The sequence below is a fragment of the Taurulus bubalis genome (assembly GCF_910589615.1).
Source record: "Taurulus bubalis genome assembly, chromosome: 1".
Taxonomy (NCBI): domain Eukaryota; kingdom Metazoa; phylum Chordata; class Actinopteri; order Perciformes; family Cottidae; genus Taurulus; species Taurulus bubalis.
In genome coordinates this window covers 15,195,160-15,214,808 of record NC_136589.1, presented here as the reverse complement: position 1 = coordinate 15,214,808, position 19,649 = coordinate 15,195,160, and the positions used below count along the sequence as shown (strand labels likewise).

General features: G+C 44.5%; 1 protein-coding gene across 1 annotated transcript; it reads left to right on the top strand.

The window, feature by feature from the left end:
• Nucleotides 1-585: 585 nt before the first annotated feature.
• stag1a (STAG1 cohesin complex component a) lies at nucleotides 586-17,883 on the top strand (the record flags this gene model as incomplete). Its single annotated transcript, XM_079223803.1, has 31 exons — nucleotides 586-614; nucleotides 1,319-1,439; nucleotides 1,630-1,785; nucleotides 1,872-1,968; nucleotides 2,059-2,135; nucleotides 2,625-2,829; nucleotides 7,388-7,539; nucleotides 7,762-7,835; nucleotides 8,385-8,508; nucleotides 8,893-8,991; nucleotides 9,121-9,200; nucleotides 9,449-9,556; nucleotides 10,213-10,327; nucleotides 10,546-10,663; nucleotides 10,910-11,013; nucleotides 11,644-11,736; nucleotides 12,055-12,348; nucleotides 12,536-12,606; nucleotides 12,747-12,915; nucleotides 13,663-13,755; nucleotides 14,094-14,268; nucleotides 14,450-14,589; nucleotides 15,092-15,193; nucleotides 15,332-15,480; nucleotides 15,835-15,963; nucleotides 16,053-16,255; nucleotides 16,351-16,519; nucleotides 16,729-16,845; nucleotides 17,043-17,157; nucleotides 17,468-17,548; nucleotides 17,804-17,883. 31 exons carry the CDS (start codon nucleotides 586-588, stop codon nucleotides 17,825-17,827), a joined length of 3,783 nt encoding a protein of 1,260 aa, XP_079079929.1. The 3' UTR covers nucleotides 17,828-17,883.
• Between the last annotated feature and the right edge of the window lie 1,766 nt (nucleotides 17,884-19,649).

The following is a 19,649-nucleotide window of genomic DNA, read 5'->3' as shown; positions in this document are numbered from 1 at the left end:
CTCAACGTGTCCAGTTGGTGTCCTCCTCTCCCCATTTCCAGTTGCACATCCTAAGTGAACACTTGAGCCATCTCTCTGCTTCCAGTGACATTTTTTACAACTGTGACACTTTGGACACTGAGCCTGCACACTCAATGTAAACTGTCCGGTGTTTAACTAATGTTTAAAGCCACGTGGGACAGTTATTTATCACAGTTTCATTGAATAAATCATCATTCTAGGCGATCACTCTCTTTGATACCTTCCTTTTAAGATCTAAATCTTGTGTTTATGTGCATATGCTTAACTATTGCACAACATGTACAGCTGCAACAGAGCACCTGTATCATTTATCGTTGTTTCTGTTTTCACAGGGATGCTTTAATGATCATTTTCTCTGTCTTGTTTTCCAGGCTCTGAAGAGAGTTAAGTGCCAGCAAGTTAAACGCAGTGCATCCTGGAGCCTCTCCTCCCTGCCCGTCCAGAACTTGTCCCCCAACCGAGCTTCTGTCCTTTGCCTCCCATCTTTGGATCTGAACACACACTCATTCCTGAAGACGCACACAAACAGAGTTGCACACCTCACCGGCAGCCGCACTTACCAGGATGATCACCTCGGAGCTCCCTGTCCTACAGTAAGGGAAACACACAACTGAGAGAAGGAGAAAGTTGCATGCATTTTGCAGTCGTTTTTTCTTTTGATAATATTTTCTTTAGGTATTTTCACAGTTCAACAAGAAATAAATCCTCGTAAGAAAGTAAGAAAGAATCAAATAAATTAACCAGGCATCTGACTAAGAAGGGCCATGAAGAAAAAATTTAAGCAAGTAAATAAGTAAAAAGAAGAAACAAAATCAAAACAACAGTCAATCAATCGTGTCAACTATAAATTCAGTCCAACAAACGGATACAATAAAATATATTCAAAGAGTTCTATTCACAAGGTTTCATATACCTAGATCTAAACTTATATATATATATGGAGTTGCATCTTGGTTAAAAATAGTGATTGTCTTTTTAAGAGTTAATGAGCCTGTAGAGCCAACAAAATCTGAAAACCGGTGAGGTTAGGGAGGGCGAGTCACCTGCCAATTTCCTTATTCTGAGGAATTCTTATTGGTCCATTTCATCCATCTTGCTATGTATGTGTCCTTTCTTAGTCTCAGAAGGAAGGTCATTCTTTCCACATCGTGGATTTCTTTAATGATTTCAGTCCAGTTTTCTATTAAGTGGGTTTTTCTTTGCATCGTTTTTACTTTTGTGAAGAGCGTTATCCGTGCTCTGTGGAAGAATAAAATCCTTTTAAATGCATGAGCGTCTTCTGTTGTTTTCCTCTTAGGGACACTTCCAACGAGTCTGGGGCAACAGACGCCGTGGCTTTAAGTATGAGCATTGGAGAGATTGAAGATCCCGAGGTGAAGGGCAAGAAGAAGAGAGGGAGGCCTGGAAAACAAGCCCCGGTATGAGTCTGTGTCAGCGGAGTGTGTGTGTGTGTGTGTTAGGAAAGAGGAAATGAGTGAGAAAAGCCTGGTTAACAATCAGACTGAATGCGTGACTGTCTTTTGATTGTACGTGTGTGTGTTTGTTTGTGTGCCCCGTGTGAACGTGAGCGTTTGAGTCCCTGTGTCGCTGACGTCTCCGTCCTTTCAGGCGGCGAATAAGAAGCCGAGGAAGGCGCCGGCGGAAAAGGCCGTGGGCGTCGCGAGAGGCCGCGGGAAAGCCAATGGCGTGGCTCAACATAATGGAGACGGCGGAGACCCCGTCACTCTGTTTGAGGTGGTCAAACTGGGCAAGAGTGCCATGCAGGTGGGTCCACACATCCAAATTATAAGCTTTGTAATAGGCGTGATTCAATCAAATATATTCAATTGTTTTTGCTTGTGTGTGTGCAGTCTGTGGTGGATGAGTGGATCGAGTCGTATAAACAGGACAGAGACTTGGCGCTGCTGGATCTCATCAATTTCTTCATCCAGTGCTCGGGATGCAAAGGTACGACGAGTGAAACTACCGCGACTCGGTGTCGCCACAGCAATCGTGTCATGAAATCGGTCGTTCTGAGTCGTGTTGTTCTGTAAACAGGCACCGTGAGGATCGAGATGTTCAGGAACATGCAGAACGCAGAGATCATCCGCAAGATGACCGAAGAGTTTGACGAGGTAACCGTCTGCTGCAATCGGGGAGTGATTAATGTTCAAGTGAAATTGTTTGCAAAGATGTTTTGCTTTATTTATCAGCAAGACAGTTATGTTGCCTGTCTAAAGAAACTGTGTCTGATTAGAGCATGAATAATCTTCCATGGGATAATGAAGTCTTTAAATGGATTTGATACGTTATCTTCGTTTTTTTTCTTGACATTTTTTGACGTAGCTGAGAAAAACAAACAAATAGCAGAGGTTGAAGAAATAATGTGGTCTCCTTTATTGGCAGCAAATGTGTTCTTAATATCAACTAGAAAATCATAAGCATCCAGGATGAGCATCACTGAAAACACACGCGTTCACACATCTATGACAACCATCAGTTTAATAGTGATATTTCTTTATATTTCTGATGGGTTTTTCTTGCCGGTACAGACGCTTGAACCAAGATCGTTCTGATAAACGCTAGCGAAGTCCGTCTGATCCGCTTCCGTTTCCCGTCAACAGGACAGTGGGGATTATCCCCTCACCATGCCGGGGCCCCTCTGGAAGAAGTTCCGCTACAACTTCTGCGAGTTCATCAGCGTGTTGATCCGACAGTGTCAGTACAGCATCATCTACGACGAGTACATGATGGACACGGTGATCTCCCTCCTCACCGGGCTGTCGGACTCTCAAGTGCGAGCCTTCAGACACACCTCCACGCTAGCAGGTAAGTACACCGGCCATGTGGCCCCTGCAGCAGGTCCCTTTATTTGTACAGCACATTGCCGAGCAGTAATTTAAAGAGTTGCACACACTCATGTTGTTGTTTGGATAGCCCTACATCTTATAATAATAGTAATAACAACTTTATTTTAGGGTAGGGCAAAGTTGAAAAAATTTAACTGATTAATCGCATGATTTTTCTGTGAAGGCGAAAAACAGAGTTGAAACGGAAGTCTCATAGTGCGCCGTTTAGCGGCTAAACTACGGTCGTTAAAGACCATCTGTCGGAGGGGTACGCTACAAACTGTAACTCTGAGATAACAGTGATGACCAGTAGTCTCAGTGAGAGCAACAGCTGGTGCACGTTGTAACGTAGTCACTCCGCTCCGTTTCACACAACTTGTGTATTCTCCTGACGACGGAGCGACTGGAGGCTCATACGCGCCGTCATTCGTTGCGATTCTAATGCCGTGTTCACACCGGACGTGACGCAAATTTGCGGCACCGCGGAAGTTTACTCGCGCGAGTAGAAAGAGGGTGTTCACACCAAACGCGAAGTCGCGGCGCGACCAAAGGGGCGGGGCTTAGCTCTGTTGCTTGCCTCTGTGAGAGACAAGCGACGAAGCTTTCATTTCCGCTATCGACCATGGAATAAATAACCACTAGTTCTGCTTTATACTTGTTGTGGAAGTCCCAAACATGTCGGAACATGAAACGCCCTCGTATTTGGGTTCATAACATCATCCGTAGCCGCACACAGCTCGGTGAATTTCACCGACTCCTCCAGGAACAGCGTCTCGCGTATCTCCGTAAAACGATACCGATTATGCCATCCACCATGGAAATAACCACCAGTTCTGCTTTATACTTTTTGTGTAAACTCCACATATGTCGGAACATCAAACTCCATGGTGTCTGGGTTCATACTATTATCCGTAGTCCCACAACAGCGTCTCAATGAAGCCGCTGTCAGCGCTGGTTCAGGCGGAGCGGCAGCAGTTTCATTCAGAACCGGGGAGACGGCGGCGGTGACGGGCGGAGCTTCTCAACGCTGATTTTCAGCGCTGATTGGCTGCCGCAACTTTGCGTCACGCGATTTCTCCACCAGAGTTGGGATAATTCAACTCACGCGAATTTGCGCCGCGTCCTTCGCTTTGTTCGCCCCAGGTCAAACGTTCTGTTCGCGCCGCCTGCAACGCGTCTATCTCGCCGCACATTCGCAAATTCGCGCCGCAGCACGTCTGTGGATTGACTTTACATGTAAACTGGTCGCGCCGCAAATTCGCGTCGCGTCCGGTGTGAACACGGCATAAGGATGCTGGTGGCTGCATCAATGCCGTGTAACAATAAGCCCCTCCCAATGCAAAAAAAAAAAACATGCAGCAAAGCATGATAAAATAATTGTCGCCGTTAATGGATTGCTGCGTTAACGCATTTATAACGCGTTAAGCCCTACTTTATTTATATAGCACCTTTTAAAAACAAAGTTTTACAAACTGCTCTACAGAGAAGCAAAGCATAGTCATGCATAACTTAAATACTGGTAAACAAAAAGGACCATACCATAAAGGCAATGAATACCAAAAAGAGAAGATCGAATAGAAAACAAACAAACAAAGAAATAAAATAAACAAATAGAAACAGGGGAACAAAATAACTGCATAAAAGGACGACATCACTTAAAAGCAATTCTATAAACATTTTTATAGAGTTTTAAGAAGTGATTTAAAAGAAGCTATTGCTTCTGCAAGCCTTATCTCCTCAGGTATCTTAGCAGGTAATGACAATAAATAAAGGTCTGTAAAGATAATAAAGCATTTTTAAACAAGTAAGATAAATGGTAGAAATGCCACCAGTCACTTGACAAGTTGTTTGATATCAGGAAACATATTTTGGTGTGTGAGACGACAGCTTTCCTATTGGATCTTCTCGCTTTTGAAATGCCATATTTGCATCTGAATATGAAAAAAGAGAAAAGAGGATTCACTGTGATTCTTGTGTCACTTTGGTCACTTTAACCACTTCAATTGGTGCAATATAAATGCATTTGTAAATACTTGTTATTCTGTCTGTATATACAGTGCATCCAGAAAGTATTCACAGCGCTTCACTTTTTCCACATTTTGTAATATGGCCTTATTCCAAAATGGATTAAATATTTTTTTCTCTCAACAGTCTACACACAACACAGTTAATGACAAAGTGGAAAAAGTCTTTGGGAAATTTTTGCAAATCTATTAAAAATAAAGAATGAAAAAATAACATGTACATAAGTATTCACAGCCTTTGCTCAATACTGTGTTGAAGCACCGTTGGCAGCAATTACAGCCTCAAATCTTCTTGAATATGATGCTACAAGTTTGGCAAACCTATTTCTGGGCAGTTTCTCCCATTCTTCTTTGCAGAACCTCTCAAACTCTGTCAGGTTGGATGGGGAGAGTCGGTGCACAGCCATTTTCAGATCTCTCCAGAGATATTCAATCGGGTTCAAGTCAGGGCTCTGGCTGGGGTGACGGCATGTTTCATCACGTTACGGTTTTTTACAAGCAAGACTGAACTGTAACGGAACATAACGTAACTTTAACGACAATACACAACCCAAACACGTTAGCTAACGCGATAGCAAGCTGACTAGCTTCCATTAAAAACAAGTTTGAGGAACATGAAGACGCTGATTGGCCAAGACTCGACTTGTCAAAGATCTTCTATTTTTGAGAACATCACAACCTCAGCTTTTCTCGTGTCTCACTCCAATCTCAGAAACGCTGGCCGGCCAGTTGCTCTGCTCCGCTCTTTTTTTCTTCTCCGCGACTTATTGCCCGGCGTAATAATCGCGCGACACAACGAATCGATAATGAAATTCGTTGCCAACACTTTTGATAAACAATTTTTATCAATTCGTTGTTGCAGCCCTAGAGGAAAGTCTTAAGTCTACTCTTAAATGAGGTGACCGTGCCTGTCCCCCGGACTGAAAGTGGAAGCTGATTCCACAAAAGAGGAGCCCGGTAACTGAAAGCTCTAGCCCGCAACCTACTTTTTAAGACTCTGGGAACCACAAGTAACCCTGCATTCAGTGAGCGCAACGCTCTAGTGGGGTCATCACCAGTTAAGGCTTTGTAGGTAAGGAGAAGGATTTTAAATATGATTGTCGATCTTACAGGAAGCCAGTGGAGAACAGCTAGTACAGGAGTAATGTGATCCCTCTTCTGCGTCCTCGTTAGTACACGAGCTGCAGCATTCTGGATCAACTGGAGAGACCCAAGGGACTTACCGGAGCAGCCTGATAATAAGGAGTTGCAGTAATCCAGTCTTGAAGTAACAAATGCTTGGATCAACGTTTCTGTATTGCTTTGAGACAGGATGTGCCGGATCTTTGAGATGTTCCGTTGGTGAAAAAAGGCGGTCCTTGAGATTTGTTTAATGTGGGAGCCAAAAGTCAGGTCCTAGTCAAAAATAACTCAGAGATTCCTTACGGTGGTGGTAGATGCCAGAGCGATGCCATCCAGAGAAACCATATCATCAGATAATTGATTTCCGACGAGTAAAATAACTTCAGTTTTGTTCGAGTTCAGCAGCAGGAAGTTGCAGGTCATCCAGGTTTTGATGTCTTTAAGACACACTTGAAGTTTAGCGACCTGGTGGATTTCATCTGGCTTGATCGACAGATATAGTTGAGTATCATCGGCATAACAGTGAAAGTTTATGGAGTGTTTTTTGATAATATGGCCTAAAGGAAGCATATATAAGGTGAATAAAATTGGTCCAAGCACAGAACCCTGTGGAACTCCATGACGAACGGCGGTGGTCATCGAGGTCTCATCGTTTACAAACACAAACTGAGATCGATCTGATAAAAACAATTTAAACCAGCTTAGTGCTGTACCTTTAATACCAATCCACTGGTCTAGTCTCTGTAACAAGATGTCATGGTCAATGGTGTCGAATGCTGCACTAAGGTCTAACAAGACAAGTACAGAGACAAGTCCCCTATCTGATGCAACTAGAAGGTCATTAGTAATTGTCACTAGTTACTATAATAAGGCTGGAACATAACAAAATGTGGAAAAAGTGAAGCGCTGTGAATACTTTCCGGATGCACTGTATAATACTGCTATTGTGGATTATTTATTGTTCATTTATATTACTTGTTTGTTTTTTAAAATTAAATTTTACTTGTGTACCTGCTGCTGCAATTTCCCCACTGCGGGACTAATAAAAGATTATCTTATACAATTTAAATCTCTCCTTTAAATAAATAAATGGTAAATGGACCCGTACAGCGCTTTTCTAGTCTTCCAACCACTCAAAGCGCCTTAACACTACATGACATCATTCACACACTGATGAGGAGCTACCATGCAAGGTGCCACATCAGGATTATCAACCATTCATACACAATTTAGGGTTAAGTGTCTTGCTCAAGGACACATCGACACGGGCTAGCGGAGCCGGGGTTCGAACCGCTGATTCTCTGATTGGAGGACGACCCTGCTCACCACTGAGCCACAGTCGCACAGTAGTGTGTCCCCCATGCTCTAATGAGCATCTTCGTCTCTGCGTAGCGATGAAGCTGATGACGGCGCTGGTGAACGTGGCGCTTAACCTCAGCATCCACCAGGACAACACGCAGAGGCAGTACGAGGCAGAGAGGAACAAGATCGCCGGCAAGCGAGCCAACGACAAGCTGGAGCTGCTGCTGCAGAAGAGGAAGGAGGTTGGCTGCTGTTTTGATGTGACTCTTTTCAGATTTAGTATAACATATCAAAATCTGAAGCTTTTTCCTGCAGAACTTTTAACGCATAGAGATGATATTATGGCTCAGTTTAGCGTCGTATTTATTGTATGTTCTTTCATTAGGAATACAAACTGTTGTCTCTGCTTAGGTTGTCAGGATATTCCACAATATATCAAAATGTTTGTGTTTTTGTCTATGCAGCTCCAAGAAAACCAAGATGAAATAGAGAATATGATGAACTCCATCTTCAAGGGAATCTTTGTGCATCGCTACAGGTACACTTTGTGCATGTTGATGCAATTCTTTTTTTGGAAGATCAATCAATTCCAAGTTTGTTTATATGGCACATTTTATACAACAGGCGTAGAATAGATATATTATAGATATATAACTAGAAACTTACTTACTTAATCCCCAGGGGGAAATTTGCGTCGAGCAGCAGCTAGCAAGTTACAGAGTAAACATACAAATATTAAGTATGAAAATACTCAATACAATAAAATAGCAGAGCAGAACATATTCAATTTAAGAAAATTAAATAACAAAGAAAATGCAAAAATTCAAAGTATATACAGTGTATATAAAGTAAAATAGAAGTATATACAGTGACGAACTAAACGCCAAAAGCGGTGCTAGGGTTATTGATGATTCAATTGACGGAGGATCTGGCCAGAGGTAAAGTCTTACTGCAGTTGGCAGGAATCAGTGTGCTTCAAGATAATAACAATAAAAAGGGAACAAGATAAAATGGTATTATTATTATCTTTATGATTAAAATGGGAATAATAATAGTACTGGTTTTAAATAAGAGTTTTATTTTCTAGGGACGCCATTGCTGAAATCCGAGCCATCTGCATCGAGGAGATCGGCGTGTGGATGAAGATGTACAGCGATGCTTTTCTGAACGATAGTTACCTCAAGTATGTCGGTTGGACGCTACACGATCGGGTAGGTCGTTGCACCACCTGACTGGCTTGTTGTTGTTGTTGTTGTTGTTGTTTTTCTCACATTTCTTCAAGACTTGTTTGGTCTTCTCTTCATATTTCGGTGCACCGCGGCTGGATTGATTCAACCGGTCTGACGATGTTTACACAAAACTTTAGCCCACCAGGGACTGTTTTTAACAGTTAACAGTTTTCTCAACTCTCTCTCGCTCTTGATGTCTCTCTCTCTTCCTCCTCCTCTCTCTCTCTCTCTCGCCCCCTCCTCTCTCTCTCTTCCTCCTTGTCTCTCTCATCCTTCTCTCTCTCTCCCTCCTCTCTGTTTCTCTCTTGTTTTCCTTCTCTATCTCTCTCTCTCTCCCTCTTCCTCTCTCTCTCTCTCTCTCTCCAGCAAGGAGAGGTGCGTCTGAAGTGCCTGAAGGCTTTACAGAACCTGTACACAAACCGAGAACTGTTCCCCAAGTTAGAGCTGTTTACAAACCGCTTCAAGGTAACAGCAGCGAGAATGAAATGTAAAATATGCTTTTAAGACGCTCAACAGTAGGACTTAGTAAATCCTTAGAGTCGCATTTCGGATTATTCCAGCTCTTTCACCGTTGAACTCTATCTGTTTTGACAGGACCGTATTGTCTCGATGACGCTGGATAAGGAGTACGATGTGGCCGTGGAGGCCATCAGGCTGGTCACGCTCATTCTGCAGTGAGTCCCTTCAGTGCTACAAACTCTGGAGTGTTGCACTATATTCAATTATTGCATAATGGGTCTTATTCATAACTGTCAAGTCATTAAAAGCATGAATGAACATCACACTTTGGGCCACAAATATCCCGTTGCACATGCTATGCTTATATTTTAATGTAACGTGAAAAATGAACTGAGGAGACACAGATGTTCCTTTTTTCAATCTTTGTGTTGAGTGTGACTGGTTCTTGGTGTTTCCGTTGCAGGGGCAGTGAAGACGCCTTATCCAACGAGGACTGTGAGAACGTTTACCACCTGGTCTACTCAGCCCACCGGCCAGTGGCGGTTGCTGCAGGAGAGTTCCTGCACAGAAAGTATGTTCTCCAAATTCACCTTCAATCTGTTCTGACTGGAAATAGTGTCGACCTTTTTACTTTCAGTTGGATCTTATTTGTCCGTTGTTTGCTTTTATTAACTTCTCTCGCTGTTTTATTTTGTGTTTCACTCTTCTCGCTTCTGTCTTACCACCGTTTCTACATTTTTCCAACTCAATCTCGTTTCCTCCCTTTCTTCTCTCTCTCTCTCTCTCTCTCTCACACTACTCCTCTATCTCTCCCCTCCTCTCTCTCTCTCTCTCCCTCCCTCCTCTCTCGCACTCTCTGTTTCTCTCTTCCTCTCTCTCTCGCTCTCTCTCCCTCCTCCTCTCTCTGTTTCTCTCTGTCTCTCCCCCCTCTTCCTCGCTCTCTCGTGCACTCTCTCCCTCTTCCTCTCTCTCCCTCTTCCTCTCTCTCTCTCTGTTTCTCTCTGTCTCTCCCCTCTCCTCTTCTCTCTCTTTATCTCTCTCTTCTCTCCCTCCTTTTCTTACTCTCTCCCTCCTCTCTCTTTCTCTCTCTCCTTCCCTCTTCTCTCTCGTCTCTCTCTCCCCCTCCTCCTGTCTCTCTCTCTCTCTCCCTCCCTCCTCCTCTCTCCCTCTCTCTGTCTCTCTCTCTCTCTCTGTCTCTCTCTTTCTCTCTCTCTCTCGCTCCATTAGATTGTTCAGTCGTCATGACCCACAGGCAGAAGAGGCGCTGGCGAAGCGCCGAGGGAGGAGCAGCCCCAACGGAAATCTCATTCGCATGCTGGTGCTCTTCTTTCTGGAGAGTGAGGTAACCCATGATTCACACATGTCACATTATACACACTGACTATGCACAAAGGTACTTTATATATAAAGCTGAAATCTTTTATATTTTCCTTTTTGTTAGTTGGGGTCACTGGGGCAACTTTACGTGATTGGAGACATTAATGAGAAAAAAAAGAATAATCTTCATCCACAACTTAAATGAGATATAAGAGTTCATGAAGTGTCTTTGTGTGTGCGTAGCTCCATGAGCATGCAGCCTACCTGGTGGACTCGTTGTGGGAAAGCTCTCAGGAGCTGCTGAAGGACTGGGAGTGTATGACTGAGCTCCTGACGGAGGAGCCTGTGCAGGGAGAGGAGGGTAAGACACGCACACTGACCGTGATCTCTCTCTCAGCCTATGAAATGGCTCGAGGTTACTTCACAACACCACAGGCAAAAACAAGCTAGGAGAGATGATGTAAGGCGATCTTATTCATTGAAACTGACTCTTGTTTCTCTTTTTTTTAATCCCACTCTCTGTTTCCGACCCTCGCTGACAATCTGCCTCTCCCTTTTGTCTCCATGTTTGTTTCTCTCTCCCCTCTTGGTATCTCGCTCTCTCTAGTGTTGTCAGACAGACAGGAGAGTGCTCTCATAGAGCTGATGGTGTGCACCATCCGACAGGCAGCAGAGGCACACCCACCTGTTGGCAGAGGCACCGGCAAAAGGGTAGGTCAAGTACATACACACACACACACACACACACACACACACACACACACACACACTGCTTTGAATTGTACACGGGTTTAGTTGAAGGCGAGACTGATGTGATGAGAGAACAGGTAGATGCCATTAGCTTCCTGTACAAAGCTAAGCTGCCTAAATTTAGATGTGGCAGTTCAATAAAGAAATATTTCCATGACTATGCTCCGACAAAGTGATTCACTTTTGCACAAGAGTGGCGAGTATCAGTTTGGTGATGAGAGAAATAGATTCATTAAAAGCTGCTAATAAGATTAACGACTGGTATATTTAAGAAAGATAATACTGAGAATATTGAAATCTCACTAAATTTGTCTAAATGTGTCACAATGACATGGCAACAACTTAGTGTGCTTTTTTTTTGCATATTTGTATATTTCTTTATTAATGTATCGACTTTACATTTGGTTCCTTATTGTCAACCAGGCACAGTATCCATGGCAGATTGATGGGGTAGAAAGAGCGACACATTAAGAACTCTCCAGGTCATAAGAAGAAAAAGAAGAAGACAGAATATTCCATCTAATCCAAAAGCACTGTTTTATCGCCCCTTTTCTTACATTTGACCATGAGATTTGTGTCTTGCTTGTCAAGGTGCTGACGGCGAAGGAGAGGAAGACCCAGATCGACGATAAGAACAAACTGACGGAGCACTTCATCATGACTCTGCCCATGCTTCTGTCCAAGGTAAGACCTTTCTGCAGTCTGCCGGCCGGAGACGCTGATTAACGAGCGGGCCGGCTGACTGATGTGTTTGTCGAAAGTATCGATCGGGGTGTTACCTTTATTGTCGGGAGAAGTGCTATTGAATGTGAGCCACTCTGGACAAGTATGCTGGCCAAATACTTAAAATGTAATTGAGCGTTTGACTAACTGGGAAACAAAGTTGATTGATTGGTCCGTCTTTCTCTTTCTGGCCTCAGTGTGTGTGCTTGTGCTTTCTCTCTACATGCCACAAGTCTTCTTCATCTAATTCCCACCTCTCCCCCTCCTCCTTGAACACAGTACCAGGCGGACTCGGAGAAGGTCGCCAACTTGCTGCAGATCCCTCAGTTCTTCGACCTGGACGTGTACAGCGCCGGGCGCATGGAGAAGCACCTGGACGCCTTGCTGAAGCAGATCCGGCTGGTGGTGGAAAAGCACATCGAGATGGATGTGCTCGAGGCCTGCAGCAAGACCTACAGCATCCTGTGCTCCGAGGAGTACACCATCATGAACCGCGTGGACATCGCCCGCTCGCAGCTCATCGACGAGATGACGGATCGCTTCACGCACTCTGTCGAGGGGCTACTGCAGGAGGTACGACCATATTAAGGAATGTCCGGAAGGGACTGGTGAAAATAGATGGATGTGTGACCCGTAATGTCTTTGAAATTCAGTCTCAAGCTGCACAGGAATTGTACAAGATTAGAAAACGTTTGTGTACTTTTGTGTTTTCTTTTTTGTGTTTTCTTTGTGTACTAACTCTGTGTTTGTTATCCTGCAGGCGGAGGAGGCCGACGATGACGATATCTACAATGTTTTATCTACGCTCAAAAGACTCACAGCCTTCCACAAGTAGGACTCTCTCTTTGCAGCTTTCTTACGTACAGTACTTTGTGCATTTGTGTATCAAAAGATACTCAGAAGTTACTGTGAAACTGACTGAACACACTTTATGAAATCTAATGTTGTGTCCTCTTGTTTCCTGACTTCAGTGCGCACGACTTGACGCGGTGGGATTTATTTGGGAACTGCTACCGGCTGCTGAAGGCGGGCATCGAGCAGGGCTCCATGCCAGAGCAGATAGCCGTCCAGGCCCTGCAGTGCTCCCACTACTCGGTCCTCTGGCAGCTGGTCAAGGTCACGGAAGGGGCTCCCAGCAAGGTGCGGTACTCGCCTCTCTGACGAGAGCTTTTAAACACCGCACGCTCGTATCCCAGGTGTAACCTCAGCCAGGGGCTCAGAGTTAAGACTGCCGTGTCTGAACATCAGTGGCCCAGAGGGACAGGAGCTTATCTGTATTTCTGCAGAGAGGTGCAGAAATTCATCTCACTATCGGGCAGGATGCTGACCTCCAGTCCAGGGGCTTCCTCCCAATCCATCTCATTAAGCACCTAAACACACCACCGAGGCGTCAGATCCTGAGGCTATTATTTAGTGGTGAACCTCCAAAACAGTTTAACTCATGATCCCCTGCTCGGGAACACGTTTCCTCTTTCCTACACAAGTTCAGCAGACTGTCACTCAGACCTACATCAGCTTAAAGATTCCCCACTGTGCGCCCAATATATGTCACTTAATTCTTCACCATTAACCAGAGCGTTTAAAGATTATTTTCTCTTGATCGTTGATATAAAATAGTTGATTATTATTGATGCTCTCTGAGCCTTTTGGCAGACTCAACACGTGTCGACACAAAGTGTATTGATTTTTCTGCCTCAATGAAGTCGGGCGGTGATTTAATGAAATCATTAATGTTTGATTACTCCACTGCTACGGTGAGGGCAAGATAATGTAGCCTGACTGATGCTTAGCATCGAGTTCTGTTCAAGTGCTTCTGTTCAAGTGCTCATAATTTGTGACGTGTGTGTGTGTGTGTGTGTGTGTGTGCGTGCGCGTGCGCGTGCGCAGGATGACCTGGTGGCTCTCAGGAGAGTGGTAAAGTCGTTCTTGGCTGTCTGCCAGCAGTGCCTGTCTAACGTTAACACGCCAGTCAAAGAACAGGTAACAACATACACCTGTGACCCGCTCACACCTCCACATGCCATCACTAAAGACTTTGACGTTTTTCACAGATGTGTGCATTACTGTCAGAAACCTTTTTTGGGGGCTTCTGGAGAACAGAACCAGTTAAAAAGTTGAATGTGTGTGATACGTTATGAAAGAGATCGATTAATGAAGTAATTTCTAGAATTGCTATTTAGTCTGAGAAGATAGATGGATGGATGGATGGATAGATAAATGGATATTTATTTTGAAAAAACAAGCATATTTTCTTCAGTCCTTTATGAAGAGAAAACACTTTTTCATGGAATCATAACTCGTTTGTGCCTCTTGTTCAGGCGTTCATGCTCCTCTGCGACCTGCTGATGATCTTCAGTCACCAGCTGGTGTCCGGCGGCCGGGAGGCCCTCCAGCCGCTGGTCTTCAACCCGGACAGCACTCTGCAGAACGAGTTGCTCACGTTCGTCCTGGACCACGTCTTCGTCGACCAGGACGACGAGAGTCAGAGCATAGGTGAGAAACGTATTCCTCTGTTATGGGTCTGAACACGTTGTTTTAGTATTACGATGAGGGCAAGATGAGCATGAATATAATCTAACAAAATGCCCCCCATTCATTTGATATTTTACTTTTCCACCTTTCTCCCCCATCTCCTTCTCTTCCTCCTCTTTTCTCTGCCCGCCCTCCCCCGTAGAGGGAGACGAGGAAGACGAGGCCAACAAGATCGAGGCTCTTCACAAAAGGAGAAACCTGCTCGCGGCTTTCTGCAAACTCATCATCTTCGACATCGTGGACATGTCCGCTGCTGCCGACATCTTCAAACACTACATGAAGGTACTTGTGTGTAATGTTGACATCTTCAGACATTAAATAAAGAGGAATCACTTGACTGATGGGAAGTCAGCAGCTAGAACTGTATCAAAAGAGGGGATTTAAATGATGAGGACCTTTTATTCTTGAATCTAGATTGCAGAACAGATTTCATCGCAATTTCCCTGTGCAAAATGATTTACTTCCTATTGGAATTAATGCAGTATTTTAAAATGTGTGGTGAGACTGACTGCAATAGGATGGAGTAGATTTACTTTGGTAATCATTTTTAGTCTGTAGTGAGATAAAGCATAGAAGTAAATGAATGGGAGAAATAACTATTCTATTGCACTTGAAATGGGAAAAGTAAGGAACTTCTTTTCTTTTAAACAAACCAAGAAAGTAGCCCAAGTTGGAATGTCAAAGTTTCTTTACATAAATTCTGACTTTTATTTCAATCCGTTGCTGAAAGTCTGTTAATCATGTCGGTGTGAATGGACTAATCTGTCTTGTTTCTCTGCCTCAGTATTATAATGATTATGGCGACATCATCAAGGAGACTTTGAGTAAAACCAGACAGACAGACAAGATTCTTTGTGCCAAGACGCTCATCCTCAGTCTGCAGCAGGTGAATATCAACGCAGACAATATTACAAACTGCACACTCAGAGAGAGTGTGTGTGTGTGTGTGTGTGTGTGTGTGTGTGTGTGTGTGTGTGTGTGTGTGTGTGCACCCACAAGCACTTTGTCAACGCGTGTGTTGCAGCTGTTCAACGAGCTGCTGCAGGACCAGGGCCCCAACCTGGACCGGACCTCGTCTCACGTCAGCGGAATCAAGGAGCTGGCCCGCCGCTTCGCCCTCACCTTCGGCCTGGACCAGATCAAGACCAGAGAGGCTGTCGCCACACTGCACAAGTGAGTCGAAAATCACACCCGCGCCGCGCAACCTCAAATTGAGCGTGTCGGTTTTGTGTGCGTGAGAATTGTCCGGCTGTGTACCACGTTGGCAAGAATTCTGAGAATGAGACGTGAGCTTACTGCACACTCTCAGCTGCCGCACAATGCATTGCGTCTTGGTGCCTTGAGACCGGCTGTTGGTTTTGTAAGATTTTTTTCAGCTCAGCCGTTTCATGGGAACACAAATATTCTTTTTATTTCACCTTTAGTGTCTCTGAATCTCACTTTGTGTTGCTCTTCTTTTTCCGTCTTTCCTTCTTTTTCAAATTTGTTGTCTACTTTCTACCTCTCTCTCTGTCTCTCTCGTATTAGGGATGGGATAGAGTTTGCATTTAAGTACCAGAATCCTCGAGGACCAGAGTTACCTCCCATCAACCTGGCCTTCCTAGAGGTTCTGAGTGAATTCTCTTCAAAACTAATCCGCCAAGACAAAAAAACTGTGTAAGTACTCCCTACTAATTTATTTATTTTTCCCCACTGTGGCAAAACTCTAAATGAATTATGCTAAAATAAGCTGCATGTCTCCTCAGCCACTCGTACCTGGAGAAGTTCATGTCGGAGTCGATGTCGGAGCGTCGAGAGGACGTGTGGCTGCCGCTGATCTCTTACAGGAACAGCCTGCTGACGGGAGGAGACGAGGACCACATGTCGGTCACGTCGGGCTCCAGCAGCAAGGCCGGTTCGGTCCGCAGCAAGAAGGGACGACCGCCGGTACACAAAAAACGCATCGAGGGTGAGGAGACGGGAGCACCGATGGAGAGCAGGGCGCTGACTCGGCTGTGGGAATCTGCTGTTGTGTGACCGGCACTGTGTGTTCATTTTTTCCAGAAGAGAGCAGTGTCGAGGGCTCGTGGATGTTGCGCAACGACACTCTTCAGACACCGGGAGCTCTGCAGACTCCTCAGCTCACCTCGACGGTTCTCAGAGAGAACAGACCAGCGGAACACATGCCCGACCCGGACTCAGAACCCGGATCGGAGAACGACTTCGTGCACAAGTGGGTACACATACGAGGGGAATGATTGGTATCATTTGGTATCTTCTGTCCACTTATGAATACATATTGAACTGACTTGTAAAGCTGTGCACTTCGAGGAAGTAACTCCGCCTCTTTGTGATTTATGTGGACAATGTTGAGGTGAGGCCCCCAGTGCAGCTATTATGCTATTATTTCACCCCTGATGTGGATCTTCTGTTTGTCTCCAGTCCTCAGATGCAGATGTCGTGGCTCGGGCAGCAGAAGATGGAGGAGGTGAACAGGAAGGACCGGACGGGCTTGAACTACATCAAGGCACGCAGCAACCAGGGCGTCCGGCAGACTGTGTAAGTGTGTTTTGAAGCTTTTAAAGCTTTTAAAGATGATGACGTTGGCTGAAGCTCGGCTTCATGCCTCCACCATGTTTCACATCAGTCCCTAAATTAGAGAGACCCACCATTTTTGTTTATTTTTAATGAATGAATAGCTAATAGAAAATAAAGATATAAAACGGTGTCTTTCTCCTAACGACGTTGCCCATCAGGCGTGGGTTGATGGAGGATGACGCAGAGCCCATCTTCGAGGATGTGATGATGTCATCGCGGGGCCAGCTGGAGGACATGAACGAGGAGTTTGAAGACACTATGGTTATCGACCTGGTCAGTGATGTCCCTTCCTCCCACCACATTTTTATAATTCTGAATAATAAAGATCCTTTCCATCATTTTATTTATTTTTTATAAGAAAACATATGCTGATTTCTAGGTTCATACTTTTGTTTGAACACGTTTACATGCTCCGTTTTGGTGTATTTCAATAAAATTGTGTGTGTGTGTGTGTGTGTATTTCTCCATGGATTATACAGCACTTAAATCTGCTTTTTAACAACAACAAAACATGAAAATGTCAATTTTTTCAAACATGAAACCTTTAATTAAATGTCTTAAAATGTGCTTTTGTCCTTCGCAGCCGCCATCAAGGAACAGACGGGAACGAGCAGAATTAAGACCGGACTTCTTTGACTCTGCAGCGATGATTGAAGACGAGTCGGTAAGTAAAGGTTTGCACGTCGGTAGATCTGAAACTATTGTTCAATTAATTGTTGAGCCAATTGACACAAAATGTATCTAAAATGATCTTCATAAGTCATTTCATTCGTTTTTCACACAAAAAGATTTAAAGTCTTTGCTTCCAGCCCCTACAATGTGAGCATTTCCTGTGATTTTGTGTTGCTTCTTGCAGGGTTGAAGCTTAGATATTCCTTTCTCACATTGTCTGACTGTCGCTCTCCTCTCGTTCCTCCAGGGGTTCAGCATGCCCATGTTCTGATCTGGTAAAAGGGTAAAGATCCTGAGATCATGATCCACATCAGGAGTAAACAAAAGGGGGTTTTGGGACGTTCTGACCCAGATAACCTGCAAATCAAACTCTTTAAGAAGAAGGAAAAAAACATTGTCAAAGTACTTTTCTCTTTCTATAAGACAAGATGGAGGGATGTTTCAGTGGACCTACCGATGGATCCCGCATTGGCCGGATCCCACCGGAAAAGTGTGAAACGAGAACAGGCTCTGTTTTTTCAGGCAAGTCCGGAGGATCCAGAATATTCTCCAGAAATCTAGTCCGGATTATTGAAGAGCTTCTTGTTGCTCTAAATCTTCCTCCTCCTCTTCTTCCTCCTCCTCAGCCTGTCTGTTTGCCTCTTGTTAGCGGTAGCTCTGGTGGCGCTCTGGCAAAAGTAATCCTGCTGCTGGCCGATGAGTACTCGCAGTTTTTACAGCACCCCCGTGACACAGATGTACAGTCGTTTGGTTTTGCTCCCGATCAGCAGCACAGAGCAGGTAACACTCTGTACAGCCCCGCCCCCTCCGCCCCGCCTTTCTTTTGGTGTCGCACTTCGATCCGTCTTGTTAAATCCAACATGGAGAGGATCTCAATACTAAGTGTTCTATATCTTTGCTCTTATTACCACCCACCGACCTCTTCCCTCTCTGTTCGCCATCCGAGTCCTCATATGTGGTGGTGTGTGTGTGTGATGTGTGTGATGTGTGTGTGCGTCCGTGTGTGCGTGGATGTGTGATGTGTGCACGTTGGTGGTGGTGATGGTTGAGTAGTTGCACGTGCACACTGAGGTCAATGGCCGTAGACTGACCTGGCGGGAGTGATGTTAACTGTCTTGTGTGTGATTGTCACCCCAACCAACCAACCTCGGACAGAGGCCTGCACCCGCTCAGATCTCGGAAACATTCTGCACACACACACACACACACACACACACACTCACACACTCACACACTCTTGAATACGTTTTGAAGTTAAAACGTTTAAAAAAATAAATAAACATATTTTGAATTCTGTAGCTTTAGTACTAAAGTTTTAAATCGTGTGTTTTTGTTTTTGTCTGATGTTTGTACAGCTTTTTCTTGAATATGTATCTCCTTTGTTGCCAAATTGTGGCCTACATACTTACAGTATATTCCAGCCCCCCCCCGCCCCTTCCTTTCACATGTAACTCATATCTAATGGTAACCCAGCTCAGATTGTTGCTGTGGGATGCCAGTTTTTAAGCGCTGTCGGGTCTGATTGTAACGGTTTCAGAGGTTCAGTATTATGGCAGAGTGTCCGTTAGGTTTGTTCACGTTACAGGTCAACAAGTCATGTTACGTTTTTACGCCCGCCTTCAGTGTTAACTGATCCAAGAAGTTTAAGATTTGTTGTTCTCATTGTTCAAATCCAGTGCAGTGGTGGATTTCTATGTCTGACAGATTAGTTTGAATATGTTTTTTTAATGTTTTCTCGCCATGTCGTTGTTCACCCTTTTGTCGCTCAATCAATCATGTTCCTTTCTCCCTCGGCTGGCTTGGCAGTCCTCCTGTAAATATCAGAGACAATTGGATCTTTTCTGCAGTGCAGTTGACATCAGTTGCCCGAAAAAACTCTAAAAGCCTGTTTTTTTTCTTTTTCTGTGAACCTAAATTCTTTTTAATAAAATAAAATCTGTAATCGATTGATGGACCCGTGTTTGTGTGCAGCGATTTAAAGAAACGTTTGACCAAACAGCCTCAGCTACAGGTTCACTTGTTCTCCCATGACCCTCCTCAGCAGGTCGAGTTCGCTCAGTTGCCGTGGAACTGCAGGCGTTCGTACTTTCCGG